Below are 18,047 nucleotides of genomic sequence, written 5' to 3'. Positions count from 1 at the left end.
AGAATAAGAAGCCTCACCATACTTCTTTTAATGATAAGCTAGTAAGAACCCGAACCAAACCCACCTTTAACAAGTCTTTGAAAATAACAAATAGTGAGCTTTAGCGAATTCTACCTGCTAGACTGGTCAGATGACGGTCTGGGTGGCAGAGGCTCCACAGAGAACAGTTCTTCACTTCCCTGCATGGCATCTATACTAGTGCTAGCAAGAGTAAAGGGTGCTGTAGGACGTGCAATTCCCATCCTGACTGGAATAATTAGAGATTCTGCTACATTGCACAACTCTTCAACAGCATAGGGCAGTAACGCCTGGAATACACGTTTACATTTTCCAATTGGCTGTGGAATAAAATTGCTAGGGAAAAAAAATATGGAAAAATAAAGGTCAAATATGTCTTAAAAAAAAAAAAAACCACAAATTTGGCAATATCTTTTTTTTTTTCTTCCCAAAAATGTCAACAGAATTATCTTTAACAGATATATACATTTGTCTGTGTATAGTAACAATACGCACAGCTATTCAAGCCAGTTAAGAACCTGTATCATTCAATAATTCGACACTAAGGCTAGATATCTAAATCTGTTACTGACAAACAACCATAGATCATAATTTTGATTAATATGTTAAAAAACTCTACTTTCAGAAATCCTAGAATTTTAAACAGAAAGTTTCAGTATGAACATGTAAATTTAACAAGCGTGTTAAAAAGCTACACAACATACCAGCAGCTACTGTGAGGTCTTCAGGTTTGCACCTTTCCACCCTTCCCTGTTTCTGCCCACTGTTGATTTGTACCAATTCTTTCATTAAGAGAATAAATACTTAAATTTTAAAAAACCAGAACCACCACATCCAACACACACACCCCACCACTTACTTTTTCTTTTTGGAGGAAGCCATTTCTACACTAAGAATGACAAACACTCTTGCCACAGAACGCAGGAATCTCATTGTAACAGCAATAGCTTCTTCTCTGCGTCCTGGTGTATACTTGTTTTGCAATTCCTTTACCAGAGTACCCAGCAAAGTATCTAAGAGCTGTAGAAACAGGTCATTACAACCCAATAACAGTGTGTAATTTAGAAGCATGAAACAACACGGATTCAGATTCAAAGGGAGACCACACAGTCATAACAGTATAAATTCACAAATACACAACTAACTTGAAGTTATTTTCAAATTAGTCTCCAAGCGTACCACCTGAGATACACTACAGTATCACATTATTCAGAAGATCTGTGTAAAACATGACTAAGAGGGCTTACCAAAATGTCTGCTGTACACTTGACAATAAGGCAGTGCGTAAAACAGTCCAAGCGAATAGTTCCACTTTGCTGATTAAGGTAAACTTGTTCTTCAGGCAGAAGATGACCTATCCTACTGCTTGCACTAAGACTTGGAAGAAAACAAAAAGAAAGGAAATTAATTTTATGTAAGTCAGCAGGTCTCAAATATCAGATCCAACTTTATATTGACAACTATTTGTAAATACACACGGGTCTTTATTTTCCTGGGAGCCAAACATGATCATGGACTTCAGTGCATTCCAGTCTTGCAAAACACGTTCCAAAGCAAGCTGGGCAAATCGAGGAGGCTCTAAATCATGATCAGGCATATCAGAATCTAAAAAAACAAAAAAGGAATGTAAGAAAGAGGTACCGAACTATGGAATTTTCCATTTATTTCGCTGAAATGGCTCTTACCTTCAGGATTTGCAGTTTTACGATTACGATCTTCCCTAATTCTAGGTGGCCTGTACTGACAGTGTTCCACAGTTTGCCTGGCAACTGTCTGTACTAAAAACAGCAGAAGATGTTCTCCCCTGTAATGAGAAATCGATTAGTGGAGATATAATACACCACAAACTTAAAAATAGTAAAAATTATTCTCCCCTAGTCATTGCAAATATGAACTTGCCTGCTATTTGGCATGGTAACAAGATTTGTGGTGGTAAGCAGGCGGTAAAGGAGATCAAGGCGAGCAGACTTTTGTCCAGCAATTAGTGTTTTACACTTGCACTTTTCCCAGCAATCACAGTAGGCTGTTGGAGATGTTCGTTTGAGCCTACAAGAAACAGAAAAGGTAAGCTGCAACAGTGTTCACTAATATACCAAATATTTTCTACACAGGCTGATGGTGTTAGTGAACATATTAAGATTCCTCCTAGATTTTTTGTTTATTGTAGCAGCAAGATGCCAAAACCTAGCTTAAAAGAAAAATGCAGTGTTTGTATATGGCAACACCTGGCATTTGCTGTTCTTGTTTCCTACAGTCATTTTAAGAGGGCAGTTTCACTACAGAGCTTTTCATAGTGCCTTACTAAAATTCACTGAAGACTCTTTATTCTTCCCCAAAATCACAGGATCGTAGCGGTTGGAAGGGACCTCTGTGGGTCATCTAGTCCAACCCTCCTGCCGAAGCAGGGTCACCTACAGCAGGCTGCACAGGACCTTGTCCAGGCGGGTCTTGAATATCTCCAGAGAAGGAGACTCCACAACCTCCCTGGGCAGCCTGTTCCAGGGCTCCATCACCCTCAGAGGGAAGAAGTTCTTCCTCATGTTCAGGCGGAACTTCCTGTGCCTCAGTTTGTGCCCATTGCCCCTTGTCCTGTCACTGGGCACCACTGAAAAGAGCTTGGCCCCATCCTCCTGACACCCACCCTTCAGATATTTGTAAGCATTTATAAGGTCCCCTCGCAGCCTTCTCTTCTTCAGGCTGAACAAGCCCAGCTCCCTCACCCTCTCCTCGTAGGAGAGATGCTCCAGTCCCCTCATCATCCTCGTAGCCCTCCACTGGACTCTCTCCAGTAGCTCTTCATCTTTCTTGAACTGGGGAGCCCAGAACTGGACACAGTACTCCAGATGGGGCCTCACCAGGGCAGTGTAGAGGGGAAGGAGAACCTCCCTCGACCTGCTAGCCACACTCTTCTTGATGCACCCCAGGATCCCATTGGCTTTCTTGGCAGCCAGGGCACACTGCTGGCTCATGGTTAACCTGTCGTCCACCAGGACGCCCAGGTCCCTCTCCGCAGAGCTGCTCTCCAGCAGGTCCACCCCAAGCCTGTACTGGTGCATGAGGTTGTTCCTCCCCAGGTGCAGGACCCTGCATTTGGCATTGTTGAACCTCATCAGGTTCCTCTCTGCCCAGCTTTCCAGGTCACGCTGAATGGCAGCACAGCCTTCTGGTGTATCTACCACACCTCCCAGTTTGGTGTCGTCAGCAAACTTGCTGAGGGTACATTCTAACTCTTCATCCAGGTCGTTGATGAAGAAGTTGAACAAGACTGGGCCCAGTACTGACCCCTGGGGGACACCACTTGTTACCAGCCTCCAACTAGACTCAGCGCCGCTGATGACAACCCTCTGAGTTCTGCCATTCAGCCAGTTCTCTATCCACCCCACCGACCACTCATCCAGCCCACACTTCCTCAGCTTCCCTAGGAGAATATCATGGGAGACTGTGTCAAAAGCCTTGCTGAAGTCAAGGTAGACAACATCCACGGCTCTCCCTTCGTCTACCCAGCCGGTCATTTCATCGTAGAAAGCTATTAGATTGGTCAGGCATGATTTCCCCTTGGTGAATCCATGCTGACTACTCCTGATAACCTTCTTTTCTTCCACTTGCTTGATGATGGCCTCCAGGATAAGATGCTCCATCACCTTTCCCGGGATGGAGGTGAGGCTGACCGGCCTGTAGTTCCCTGGGTCCTCCTTCTTGCCCTTTTTGAAGATTGGAGTGACATTGGCCTTTCTCCAGTCCTCGGGCACCTCTCCTGTCCTCCAGGACCTCTCAAAGATGATGGAGAGTGGCTCAGCAATGACATCTGCCAGCTCCCTCAGCACTCGTGGGTGCATTCCATCGGGGCTCATGGATTTGTGGACATCCAGATCACTTAAGCGATCCCTCACACAGTCCTCCTTGACCAAGGGAAAGTCGCCCTCTTTGTAGGCCTCCTCTCTTACCTCCGGGGCCTGGGATTCCTGAGGGCCAGTCTTAGCACTGAAGACTGAAGCAAAGAAGGCATTCAGTAGCTCTGCCTTCTCCGCATCCTCCGTCACCAGGACACCCGCCTCATTCAGCAGCGGCCCCACGTTGTCCCTAGCCTTCCTTTTGCTGCTGATGTAGTTGAAGAAGCCCTTCTTGTTGTTTTTGACATCCCTTGCCAGCTTCAATTCCAGGTGAGCCTTGGCCTTCCTCGTCGCATCCCTGCATGCTCTCACCACGTTCCTGTACTCTTCCGAAGTGGCCTGCCCCTCTTTCCACATTCCATGGACCTTTCTCTTCTGCCTGATCTCCGCTAGAAGCTCCTTGTTTAACCATGCAGGTCTCCTGCCTCCTTTGCTAGATTTCTTTCTCAGGGGGATGCGTTGCTCCTGTGCATGGAAGAAGTGTCGTTTAAAGAGCGACCAGCACTCATGGATCCCCCTGCCTTCGAGAGCCCTGGCCCACGGGATTCCTCCCAGTAGCTCCTTGAAGAGGGCAAAGTCAGCCCTCCTGAGGTCCAGGGTTTTGATCCTGCTTATCGCCCTGCTTCCTCCACGCAGGATCCTGAACACGACCATTTCATGGTCACTGCAGCCGAGTCTACCTCCAACCTTCACATCCTCCACCAGTCCCTCCTTGTTTGTTAATACGAGGTCCAGCAGCGCGCCTTTCCTTGTTGGTTCCTCCACCACTTGCATCAGAAAGTTATCATCGATGCTCTGTAGGAAACTCCTGGATTGCGCCTGACTAGCTGTATGGTCTTCCCAGCTGATGTCAGGGTGGTTGAAGTCCCCCATGAGAACCAGGGCCTGTGACTGTGAGGCTGCTTGCAGCTGCCTGTAGAAGGCCTCATCAACCTCCTCCTCCTGGTCAGGTGGCCTGTAGTACACACCCACCGTAATGTCACCCTTATGAGCCTGTCCCTTAATTCTAACCCACAAGCTTTCAACTTGTTCCTCATTTACCCCCAGGCCAAGCTCAATGCATTCCAGTTGCTCCTTCACATATAGAGCAACTCCCCCACCTCTCCTTGTTGGTCTGTCTTTCCTAAAGAGTCTGTAGCCATCCATGACAGCATGCCAGTCATGCGAGTTGTCCCACCACGTTTCTGTGATGGCGACCAAGTCGTAGCCGTCCTGCTGTACAATGGCTTCCAGCTCCTCCTGTTTATTGCCCATGCTACGTGCGTTGGTATAGACTCACTTGAGCTGGGCTGTCAATCTCACCCCTGGCCTTGGCACTCCAAGCCTAGGCTCATCCCTAGTGAGCTGGGCAATATCCCCTTCCCCCTTCGAACCTAGTTTAAAGCCCTCTCAATGAGCCCCGCCAGCTCGTGGCCAAGAATTCTTTTCCCCCTTTGAGATAGCTGAGTTTTGAGAATTGCCTCCAGCCAAGAAAGTTAAGTTGAAAATCTTTACGACACGCAGTAAAACCTCAGTAATTGTTACAATGCTGAGAATATCTTTATAATCATATCTGTCAGCTTATTACAGCTAGGACATTAATGCTCAGTAATTGTTACAATGCTGAGAATATCTTTATAATCATATCTGTCAGCTTATTACAGCTAGGACATTAATGCTGTAACATTTACACCCTGTAACAGTGGCACAAAACATCTGCTGCTTCAATGCTTTGGCCAGGTTGATCAGAGACATCCTGACTGTTCAATTTGGCTGCCTGCTCACTTTTCCCTTTATTACAGGTGATCTTGGAGATTAATACACTACACTTCTTTCTGAAAGTTTACAAGAATGGTCTGTTATCAGGATCCGCTGGCTTCAGAAAACTCCTCATGAAAACATGGTGTTGTTTAGATCTATTATTCTTAGAATATTAAGCACTTTGAGGGCATTACAATTATTCGGTTACTCTAAATTGTACAAAGTGAAAAGTACAAGACTGCTTTGGGTTACTCCTTCAATTCTGACCCATAAAATTAATCTTACAGAGCAGAAGGAAAAGAAGATATTTTAAATATTTTATTAATCTTCTATTCTCTAATATTTGAACACTTCAGCCAAGGAAAAAAAGAACTATTACCTTGCAGTAAACCAATTAAACCACAGAATATTGATTTATTTATATGAAACAGAACACAATACTTACTTGCAGTCATGTCCTTTGTGACAGACCCTTGCACATTCTGTGCAACAGCAAAGAGATTCCAATAGGCCACATGTTCGGCATTCAAATATATCCTAAAAAAAATTTACCAAAGACATTACGCATAGTTTTCTCCTTGCAGCACTTACAATCTCACAGCTTTTCAGGTTACAAGAAAATTGCACTTGTTCAAATTGATATCGTCACTTACAAGTAAATTCTAGAAAGTGAAACTTAGTTGTTAGTTAGAATATTCAGTGTTTTCAAAGGGCTGTTTCCATCAAAACTTTTGCCAGAACTAGGCAGAGGGGAAAAACCACACCCATAAACAGCCATATTCTGACCAGCACAGACAGCTTTGAGAGTACAAAGCAATTAGGGGAAGCAATAACAATACTAGACTTAAAAGTTACAGGAAATAAAACAACGCAACTTTACTAATTTAAAAATTACACACAGTACATGGTTAAAACACATTCCTATTTACTTAAAATTAAAAAAAAAAAAAGCCTTACTTGGTTAATATGTTCTGCACCAGTCCATGTAAAACTACATGTATCATTACAACACAAAACATACAAAGGAGAGTCATCTGGATTTGTACCAGAAGGACAAACCATTCCCATAAACACATCATCTTCTTTTTCACTTGAAGTTGCTTCAGCTAAAAAAATAACAGAATACCAATGTTAAGAATAAGCCCCCCCAAAAAACCAAAAACCACCAACAGAACCCATAGCTGACAGATGCTTGCCATTACAGGATCCAATACAGAATCAGAAGCTTGAATACAGTCTCTGTCACAGTTTTTTGAGAAATCTTTCTGCTTCTCACATTACAGGTATTTCTTATAGAAGCTGCTACAGATTCCTGACTGAAAAATACAACTATCAACTCTTCCCTGTTTCAAATTCACTGATACTCTAATCAATTCAGTGGATAACCATTCTGAAGGATTAAAAAATAATATATGGACAATATTCTTAATAAGGAATACACACAGTCCTACAGACCTTGTCACACCACAGTTCTAATCTGCTTAGGCTTCTCCTTGAATTCAACTTCACACATTTCTCTTAAACAATTAAATACCAACATCGAAAGACAGTCACAAAACATGTGTTTGTATAGCAGTCTTTTCAGGAACATGATCTAGCTTGGCATACTGCATATCTTTGTGAAAACATAGCTTTTTTCCAATTCAAAGAAAGGAAGTTCCAGGTGATAGCTTTGCACTACTGAAAAATGGTACTTTGATCCACTGATGTTTGTCAAGCAATGAAATGCTGAAAAGACTATAAGGAACACAAAAGCAATAATATTCGTAGAAATCTACTGTAATATACACGCTACAAAAGAGGAAGCTAATTCTTAATAGCAAGATTTCCAACAAGTGCAGCAACACACAGTGTTTTGGAAAAAGGTGTTTACCACCAACACCAGTTGCTCAAGCACATGTCATTTCACACACAAAAAAGCACTGTTAATGATGAATCTGCACACACACCAAACTTTAGAAGGAAACCACACACTAATAATTACTGCAACTGGTTTACCTTTAGCAATTTTCTGTGCAGTTTCTAGTATTGTAATTGCAGCAGGATATGCCCGGCCACTAACTGCCGACATAAATGGTGTCATGCCTCTTGCATCCCTAGGGAAAAACCCACCAGGTAAGTTAAAACACACTGATTTTTTTTTTTTTGTTACAACAGGACAGGTAGGAAGCAAATACTTGAAAACTTAGCACTGCTAATCTTGTGCAAACAGAAAAAGCAGAAAAGTGAATAAGCACTCTTTTATTGATTTCACTTCCACAAAACAGACCTCATTTTAAGGGATGGCAGGACGCAAACACAACCAATATTCTAACATTCTGCATTTTAACTGATGTGCCTTTAAATAACCTTTTTAAAAAAGGCTTCTCTGTAATAAATTTAAAGTAATATAACATTACGAAGGATAGTGAGAATTCATACAAAAACCCTTACTTGGCTGACAGCAATTCTCGAAGATAAGGCTGTAAAACAACACTATCACATAGTAATTTCAGTATGAAATGAGCATTTGCCTTCCGATCCTTTGATTCCACTACAGATGGTTCAGTAGAAGGACCTGTAATGAGAAAAAAAAAATTGCAGAGAAACAAGTTTTTCCTCAAAAAATGAAGACCTATTAAAAGTAAATAATTCAATGTTTCACTGGGTTGACTAATCAGCAGCTTGACTAATCAGTGGTTTGCCAGTTTCACCAACATTTCACTGAAGTCCTGTAAATATCAGTTCCAAATTACACTCTGAAATACAGACAGTAATCCCAATTTCATACTAATTATCATATTTTTACACATTTGTCATTCCCCAGGTAAAAATAGTTTTTACATAAATCACAGTACGGGGCTTCGTGTACTTTCTGCACACGTGTGAAATTCTGCTTCAATCCGATCTTCATCTGACAAGAGGCATTTTCATATGCAGAAAGTCTGTGCAAGCAAAGAAATCTTTTGAGATAATTTTCCTTCTAAAACATAGTCAGATAAACAGCATGGCCTCACCTGGTATCGTGGAGGTGCTAGGTCCTTGGCTGGTGCCAGTCGCTGCTGTGGTAAGAGATCCCACAGCGGGGGCCAGGATAAAATCAATGTCACCATCTTTCAGTAAACAGAACAGCAGGATGTATATCAATACATAAAAACATCCCTAACAACATGCTCTTTCTGCAATGTCTAGCACACTGCAGGTTTTCTGTATTTAATCGGTACTCTTTCCTACAAACGGCCACATTCCTAGATTAGTAATGTAACTCAACATTACAAAACACACTTCACAGAAGTTTGACACCAGCATCAGACAGACACATACTGGATTTAAAAAAAAACAACTTTAAAGTCTTCAGTAAACTCTTAAAGCATGTCTTGCCACACCTCAATGACATTAGGTATTTTAGTCTCGCATTGAAATCTAAGTGGTTCACCTTAAATGCCATCAGTTCCTTTATTAAATCTCTCACTCTACAGTCTAATGTGATACATGAGCAGACTTACCCGGATCCATAGCAGGAGGATCTGGAACCCAGCTGGGAGGAGCTATTGGTGGAGAAACCGGGTCCTGGTGATCACTCGATGAAGCACCAGCTTCATGTCTGCCCAATCCAGCAGCTCTCAAGGATCTTCTCATCATTTCCCTTAATCTCAAACTGAATATAAAACCAAGGTAAAAATACCATCTCATTTTCATTCATAATTTGAACATTGTAAAGCCAAATTTCATGCTGAAAAAGGAAACAAAACTCTTCTTATCTCTTCTTCTTCAGCACAGAGTAGAATGAGTAAAGAAGTATTTTTCATTCCTGTATTCCATTTTGTTGCAACAGAATATAATGGCTTTCGAAGAAGAGTCAGCCAGCAATGTGTTAAGACAGATTTGAGCCCAGAACACATCCCTAGTCATGACAGCACTGCCTTTTGCAGGGAGCCGCGGCTGATGGACATTATTACCACTATTTGACACTCCTTGTACCCCAAACTCATTGCCAGGGGCGTTAAGACAGTGCAAGGATTTGTTCTTGTTGCTGCTGTTTTTTAAAATCTAACTGCAAGAAGAGGTTAATGAAAGAATGAAAATGGGGCTCAAAAAAAAACTTTTTTGAAAGGAGTTATTAATTTAAAGTTATTTAACATGAAAGTACTACTTTACCGAGGACAGTCAGTAAGCAATTTCAAGAAATTCTGTACCACCTTACCAGAAGGAAAGGTGGTAGGAATAAGGTAGAAGCCACAGAACCCAGTCTGATTCAAAGAGTAACAACAAAAAGGTGGTTTGGTTGGTTTTTTTTTTAATGCACCTCCTCTTAAGAGAAATGTCTCCTGCAGAACATGGGAGAGAAGCTTCAACCCTTGCCCTTATTTCCCACATCAAAAAGAACGTAGCTTGGGAAGAACAGACATCATTTCATGTCAAGTGCTTTCACCACAGAGCTATGTAAAAACATTGTACTATGCCCTCATCCAGAGTGCTCTTAACTGACTAGAACTCGGTACAGACACCATCAAATTCCCTTGAACTCAGTTACACCACGGTAAGAGAAAGGACATAAATGCCATCAGAAATCAGGATTCTATCAGAGCCAGAAACCTATCCTTTAGAGCCACCTCAATACAAAAGATTCCCATGAAAACAATGATTGATTAGAATAAAAAACATCAACTTAAGTTCTTCCCCACTGGTGTTACGCTGATCTCAGTATTATTTATCTACACAAGTGACTACCTCCCTCAGAAATTCTCTTAAAAGAACAAGTCTAGGCACTATTACAGTACTTAGGCGCTTAAGTCTCCTTGATAAAGAACACCAGAGTTTATGTTTAAATTCCCTTTCTCCACAAGGAGGAGCATTTCCACTTTACAACTGAGGAAACAATGCTCCAACCCCCAAAAAAAGCATTAGTTTAGAAATACCCCACCATCACTTCTCACTGACTTTTTAAGTCAGAAAACACTTTAAAAAACCCTCTAGAGCTCTAATTTGGTGCTTGAAGAGGTGAAATTTGACTTCAAACTAGCAACAGAGCCCACTGTTAAACGAGACTGAAGGAAAGAATTAATAAGAGATTGGTAATTTATATGGAAATTAACATACAGAAAACAAGAAGAAAGTGTTAGTCAGTTTACCTTCTGCTGCTTGAGGATCCTGCCCGATTTCCTGGACCGTTGCTTGACACAACGGAGATTGCATTTGCAATAGCTTCCACAGCCGAGAGCCTTTCAGCAAATGTATTCCTTTCAGAACGCTCTGCTTCTGAAAAATTAAGAGACGTATTAGTGCCAAAATATCACCTGGGAAAATTACAATGAAGGAGTGTAAAGTATGTAATGTCACTAATCATAACGTGTTCCTTGCGTTTATCTTTCTTTTTTTCTTTTTTTTTTTAATATTTAGAAGGACAGAGTAGGTTCATATGCAAATTTTTATTTTAGACGAGCTTAATCATGATTCTGATTGGGTTTAGTTTCTAAAAGGCCATCATGCAAGGAAATTCAAGGCACCCAAATTCCAGAAGACAAAACTCCAAACTCCAAACTCCAGACACTTGCTGAGTCAAGGCTTCAAACGTAATGACAAACAAAAAGCCCAGAACACCACAAAAAAAACCAAACCAAAACACCACACTTCACAATGAGCAGCTATGAACAACAGTGCAAAGTTGTGGGCTTACAAGATACACACTCTACTACTTAAAAGCATGCTTAAGAAAACTGACTGTGTTATAATAAGGTAGCACAATCATTTTACATCAGAAAGAATGAGCATTTCTTCTGACATCTAAAACTCTAAGCACCATAACACCTAAAGGTCCTAGTCATAACAAGGATCGAATTGTGCCAAGTGCTATACAGAATATGAAAAATTGCCCAGTTGTACAGTTACAGTACAACTTAAAGCAGCCACCTGAATCAAAGACCTAATGCAGATTTATTTATCTGCAAGATAAATATACAGATAAAGCAGTAAAGTCAGCTATACGAGGTTTGCACAGGGTAACAGTCATCGCTTCTTTAGGAGCTACAGACAATTAAAGATTGCATAGCCACTACATAGCAAATTATGAATCACTACAGCCATGGATCCAGAAAGAACTGAAAGAGAAGCCACTTTCAGCATGACACAGGCCAGGAGAAGGGCATTTTTTCTTTCAACAGAATGAGAGATAATTGTTGGTACAAACTAGAAGGAAAAGGTATAGTTCTGAAGAAAGAAAAAATTTTCCTTAAAATGACTGTGATCATTCTTTCAGGACGCGTCTCAAAGTTGCTCCAGCTAGTGCTCACTTTCCATTTTAAGGCTTTTCAAACTGACAGTTACCATCCTCTGCATGCACATTTTGTCCACTGACAGTACTAAGACCTGGGTAATTCCTTTTTCTTTTCTTTGTTTTTTAAACAGGAATGTACTATTAATACCTTTGAGTTCATAGAATAAGGTAATTCAATGGTGTTTGTTAGCTTTTGTAGTATGTTTATTCTTTGGATCTTTCTACTCATCACTACCCGACGCAGCAAAGATCTTAGGTTTTGCTTGTTCTCAAGCACATGCATTTTCTTAGACAAAAATCACCTACTACCCACAGCAGATGACTATAAAGCAGTCAGCAGAATACTACTCTTGTGCCCCTAATTCTATACTAGTTGACCTGTAATTGTACATCAATTGCCGTTGTATTTGTATTTGCCATACTCCTTTCAAAGATCCACTAGTTCTCTGAACTCATGATGCATCACATAGTACTTCTGGACCCCTCACACAGGGCGTCACAGCTAGAGAATGATCCCTCAAGCAATACAAAGCAATACAGCCGTTCCCTGCAACAGAGAGATTTCACCTATCCTTGGTCCCACAGTAAACTGTAACTGAATTTACACTGTTCCACTTAAGAAGTTAGCATTCATTTCTGGGGACCCATCAATTGTAAATGCCCTGGCTCTAAGGGTAGTTTGCTGTTCTGTTGTCTAATGAAATCTGTCCCAATTCTTACATAAAATAGAGTTTGTAGGTGTTCAGTAAAGTTATCTGAAATTTAGTATCATAACTCTCTAATGATTTCACATGCTTTGGACATTTCTTTCGGACCTGTCTTTTCCAAGATCTCTTCTATTGGTGAGACTGAGGAGATACCAAATCACAGAGCAGCCTTCCCCCAGCTTTGCATGTCTGGCACCAGTTTTCCTGCAATTCACTTATCCAGTGCTGCAAGAGCTACATTGAAACTAGACACAGGATCTGAGAACAGAAACGCTTATCCCTGCCCTCAATATTCCCTGTCCAGCATTTAAGGAGGAATCTATCTGAAGAAGAGTGAAGGATCTCAGGCAGGTACTAGCTGGGAAGAGGCAGCATGTTCCATAATTGTTAAAGAGCGTTGTATCTAGAGTCTGGAATTGAAGCCCTTACTGCTAAATCAAACTTCTTTTACAGTTTAACAGATGGCTGTAAAACTTGCAGACAGTCACAACAGTCACCACTGCCCTCCAGATGATGCACAGAAAATCAGCTTGTCCTAATATGCATCGCTAAGTTACAGTGGAAGGTGAATGTGATTTGAATATAAAGATATGAATCCCCTTTTAAAACAATTTTTGTGAGGAGAAAGAGAGAGGCAGAGGGGTATTAAAGGTCTGTCAGGTTCATGGTTTTCATTTTTCAGAAAGTTAAATTACATCGAAATGAAGTTACTGAAAAAATGTCAAGGTTGCAAAGACAAGCACTCAAATTGGGAAAAGTCAGATTAAGTTTGCCCATGCATCCTTATTTCAGCTTCCTTGTGTGCTTATAGTAAAGCAATCTCCAGTTACCCAGTTGGGCTTTGTTTGTTTTGGGTTGCTTTTCTGTTTTAGGGTTTTTTTGTTCCCTCCTCCCCCTACCCCCCAAGACGACCCCTGCCTCAATCAGTGCACAGGATGGACGACACACTGAAGATGAAGGGTTGTACAATGTGCAAGCTGTTCATGCCTTGTTTGCTGCAACATTTGGAAGGTGTGCAGTAAGGCAGTAACAGCTTGGCAAGGAGAGGGGGAAGCATTGTCTTGTGTCTAATGCTACTGAACACTGCTTTGGAGAACCAGAACCTATTTCTGTCATATCTAACAGCACACAGAACTTTGTGAAACAAGTTTTTACAGATGATTGTGATACATTTGACTCATTTCTGGACACCTAAAAGGTGCCTCACTCACAGAAATAATTAACATTCACAGAAAACCTAAAACTACTATTAATCCAGCTCTGGAATAGAGTGTTTTGAAATAACACTTAACGAAAAAAATGAGATCAGGCCCTAGGCTTCTCAAACAGAACCCTCAAAATTAGTTAACACCTTTGAATACAGAAAAACTTCAAGCTATAATACCTTCAAGAGATGAGAAAGCTGCAGCATTACCCCCATTTTATAAATGGGGATATAAGGAACAATTAAGGTCTATAAATGACTAAAATTCAATGACAGCACCATACAAAAATCCCACAAGGAAGTTCATTCATTATTCAGTGCAGGGTTTGTATGGTGTGCAGTAAGTAAGGAATGGGGCCACACACTGAATGATGAGGATAAAAAGAAATATTGAATAGCTACCCATTCGGTGAGCACCGTCCATCTTGTGCACTGAATGAGATAGTCCTGTGGAAAAAATAGTATGACGGTGTAATTAAAGACCATTTCACAATGCATACCCATATATAGCACATGGGTAAACTTCATTCTGGCATCTCCTAATTTTTGAGTGCTTGACTTAGCAACCTTGTTCTGTTAACATACTTTTTACATAACAGTATTTAATAGAAATTTTTAAATGGTGTCAGTAACTGCCATTAACAGAAAGTCATTCTTTCACATTTCTTAATACTTGTCAACTGCAAGTAGCATTTCTTATTGGAGACATTACCACAAACGATAACACTTGAAAAATACTAAATACTGTTTCTCTTAAAAGTTTACTAGTGATATAATGGGGATACTAGTGGTACAAAGGTGGAAAAATACTTGTTTTCATCTAAAATTAACATGTAGATGTGAAGTCTGTCTTTTACAATCAATAAAAACAGCTTAATATTCTTAACTACTGAATTCTTACAAGTCCTTATGAGAGTAATAAAAATGCTGTCTCAGCACCTTTGAACAGCTAGGACACATTTCGGGTGCTAAACTTTAAGATACCCATACATGAAGAATGCTGCCTTTATTTCAAATGTTCTTGAAAATGCATAAGAAGTTTATTTTCAAATTATTTTCATGATACTGTTGAGCTCACCCTCTTCCTCTTTCGTTTCTTTGTTGCTGGTTGGAAAGCATACAGACACACACGCATGCAGAATATTGCGGTTTCCATCACATCTATGTCCAAGGAACGTCTGCAGCACTTGTGGATTCTGATCCAAGACAACTGCTTGTTCAAGATTCATCAGGTATTGTCTGCAAGCCTCATAGTCACACCGGAGAATGTGCTGCATTAAAGTTTGTTTCTGTACTCAAAAGAATAAAATATTTTAATGATTTAAAATACAAAAGGCAGACATATAAGTTTCCTAAGCACTTCTAGTTTTCCGGTTCTGGAATTAATAAAAAGCTCTAAATCTAGGACATTTGCTGGAAGTCAGTGCAGGAACTGTTGAGAATACGCATCATCTCAATTGCAGCACTATTAAAAACAGAAAAGAGCATGCATTCAGGCACAGACAAGTTAAAGGAAAGGTGAGGCTTAAGCAGCAGAAGCTATCAGGCTCACAAAAGGACGCCTTTGGCTTCACAGCTGGGTTCTTAAAATAGATTACTTCTATTTCACTGCTACTTGTAACATGGGAAAAGTAGTACAAGTAAAAAAACTAAGAGGTCTACATTAACTAGCTCTTACACATTTGTTTTAAGCAAGAGATATACACGCTGAGAAGTGAACAAATAGCAGCTGTTGCAGGTCTGGGGGGCTCACCCCATATCTAACAAGCTTTTCCACAGTGATGGAACACTCCACTGTGAATCAATCTCGGCCTAACAGGTACACAATACCTCCTGGTGGCAGCACAGCACACAGCATATCTAACTAAACCACACCAAATCACTGACAGGTTTATACAAGTAAGATTATAAATTCACAGCAGAACTGTTCATACAGCACCACAGATGAGCACAGAACTCTACAGACGCCTCAAGTAAAAAAAAAAAAAATCTCTGCTTGACTCTCCTACAAGATTTTACAAAAAAAGGTAAAAAAGAAAAAAAAAATATTGCATTCACAAGAAAACACATTGTTGGATCCCTCAGAAAAACCATGCACCCATAAACCAAATAAAACTGTATACTGGTAGTACACATAAAAAGGTAACATTTTTAAAAGTAACGCCTAAAAATATATTACTAGTTAAAAGCCTGATACAGAAGCCATGTACCCTCAAAAAGGAGCTTTCACTTTACTACATAAATTTGTTTGCGCTTTCATGTTTCTACGAGAATCTTCCGCTGAAATTAGTTTCTCTAAGATAGTGCAAATACGAATCGGTATCTAGCACGAAGCTGCCTTAAGCATAACTTCATAAAAGCAACAGGAAACAAAGCACATAATTCTGCAGTAAAGAAAATATTTTACCTCAACAGCCATAATGATAATAGCAGCTTTCTTTTTGATGGTCGAGTTAGCAGGAAGATTTGTTAAGGAATGAACACCCATTCCAAGACTACTAATAGGTGGAAGATCAAGCCAGTCAGGGTCTCGTATCCCACCCATACAATCTTTTGCCATGGGATAGATTGTACCATTTCCATCTCTAAGAATAATAGGAGATTCCTACATTTGGGAAAAAAGTTTTATCATTAAGTCTCCACAATTTATAAATATCATCCTTCTCAAAAGGTCCACTTCTGCTTGACTGCCAGCAATGATAACAGTTTACCTAAAATTCTCATTTATGCCATCATCTCATATCATTACAAGTGGCACAGCACAAGATATCAGATTCCCCTATGTGCTTAACATAGTAAATACTATCAAAAGTATCTTCTTTATGATATACACTCCATACAAAACATTACCAATGGAAACATATAGTACCTATACTTTTAGTCTACTTAAATGCTCCAAAGAAAGTTGAATAAATTAAAATGAAACGTTACACTTCAGCTCTTTCGCAAACATGTTTTCTTCAACTACACTAAGCAAAGTATATTGTGTTTGTGGAAGTTCCTAAAACATTTTTGTTTTGGTTTTTTTTCAGCCATTCTCATGGACGCCTGCACAGTATAATCAAGCTGTATAATCAGATAAAGTAAGATACTTCACACTGGATAGCAGAAAGAGTTACACAAAACCTCGATGTATCATTTTTAGTATCAAATACATTCCCATTTATTCTCTAGAGTGGATTTTCATCTGATCCAATTCCAAAATATAGCTAGATAACAAGTTTACACTAACACAGAAACTACTATGTCAAGGTTTTTTTCCTCCCTCTTTTACTTTTTATTCCAGGTAGAATTTGAGTAAGATTATTAAAAGTGATTAAGTGAGTTAGATTGCTAGTCCCCTCACGCTTTCAAAATATTAATGATAGCAGTAAGTGTTTCATAATCCGTTTGAAGAACTGTTTCTTTGCCCGTCTTGGAAAAGCCTTACAAAAGGCTGCACCATCCCATTCAAAGATGACTGAAGTGTGATGAATGAGATACAAAGCCACAAACCTGTCCAGCTGTAAAAATAGCAACACTTCTCTCATTCTGACCCAGGAATGCAATGCTGCTAGTAGGGAAATTATTCTCCTGTTCAGCCTTTCCTGTGGCAAGGTCAAATATGCAGTATCGAACCCAGTTCCCAGTTTTCAGAACAGCATGCACTCCTTCAAAGACACATGAAGAAAAAAGTTAATGTCTTTTACTGATGGCATCCAGTGAAAGAACTCCTAACTAAAGTATTTTTAAGGAATTATACTATCAATGCAAACAACAGTTTATGTTAGTTTGACAGTAGTTGTCTTCCACTAGGAAGAGAGACAGGTAATGAAGGATCCAACAGAGTATCTCACGGAGTCAGTCCTATTTACCTTTTGAATCTACATTTACTGCTAGGATCTCTGTTTTTTCAGGAATACACAGCTTTTTAGGTGTCCTTTGAAAACAGTCAGGAACTTTTGGAGTTCCACCAGTTTTTACGACCTGAAAACATACGTAAAATTTTGAGATGCAATTATGCACACAGCACTGACATTTCAAAATACTGCTTGCTTGCTCAGTGCTTCACAAAGACTTACCTGCAGTTCATCTATTCTGAGCAGCCGACAGTCTTGAAGAAGAGAAGAAGGATCAGGATCTGAATTAGAACTGCTCTGACAGTTTGCGTTACTGGAGGTGCCTGGAAATTTCACAGCAACATAAGCACCGTCCACTTTTAGCACCTACAAGTAGAACACATTACAGTTTTACCC

At 40.2% G+C, this 18,047-nt stretch overlaps 1 protein-coding gene across 1 annotated transcript in view; it reads right to left on the bottom strand.

Moving 5' to 3' along the window:
- UBR5 (ubiquitin protein ligase E3 component n-recognin 5) overlaps positions 1–18,047 on the bottom strand; it is a 93,101-nt gene that overhangs the window by 20,407 nt on the left and 54,647 nt on the right. The window contains exons 17-34 of the mRNA XM_075415768.1: positions 17,874–18,017; positions 17,667–17,778; positions 17,308–17,462; positions 16,220–16,417; positions 14,891–15,101; positions 10,760–10,886; positions 9,134–9,285; positions 8,645–8,740; positions 8,082–8,205; positions 7,647–7,744; positions 6,606–6,754; positions 6,094–6,185; positions 1,918–2,064; positions 1,704–1,822; positions 1,497–1,623; positions 1,266–1,395; positions 878–1,038; positions 115–354 (exon numbers count right to left, since the gene is read on the bottom strand). Of these exons, the coding sequence (XP_075271883.1) occupies positions 115–354; positions 878–1,038; positions 1,266–1,395; positions 1,497–1,623; positions 1,704–1,822; positions 1,918–2,064; positions 6,094–6,185; positions 6,606–6,754; positions 7,647–7,744; positions 8,082–8,205; positions 8,645–8,740; positions 9,134–9,285; positions 10,760–10,886; positions 14,891–15,101; positions 16,220–16,417; positions 17,308–17,462; positions 17,667–17,778; positions 17,874–18,017 (2,582 nt within the window). The remainder of the gene's footprint in view (positions 1–114; positions 355–877; positions 1,039–1,265; positions 1,396–1,496; positions 1,624–1,703; positions 1,823–1,917; positions 2,065–6,093; positions 6,186–6,605; positions 6,755–7,646; positions 7,745–8,081; positions 8,206–8,644; positions 8,741–9,133; positions 9,286–10,759; positions 10,887–14,890; positions 15,102–16,219; positions 16,418–17,307; positions 17,463–17,666; positions 17,779–17,873; positions 18,018–18,047) is intronic.

This window comes from Opisthocomus hoazin, chromosome 3, assembly GCF_030867145.1.
Source record: "Opisthocomus hoazin isolate bOpiHoa1 chromosome 3, bOpiHoa1.hap1, whole genome shotgun sequence".
Classification (NCBI taxonomy): Eukaryota; Metazoa; Chordata; class Aves; order Opisthocomiformes; family Opisthocomidae; genus Opisthocomus; species Opisthocomus hoazin.
This window is presented reverse-complemented; position numbering and strand designations above follow the sequence as displayed.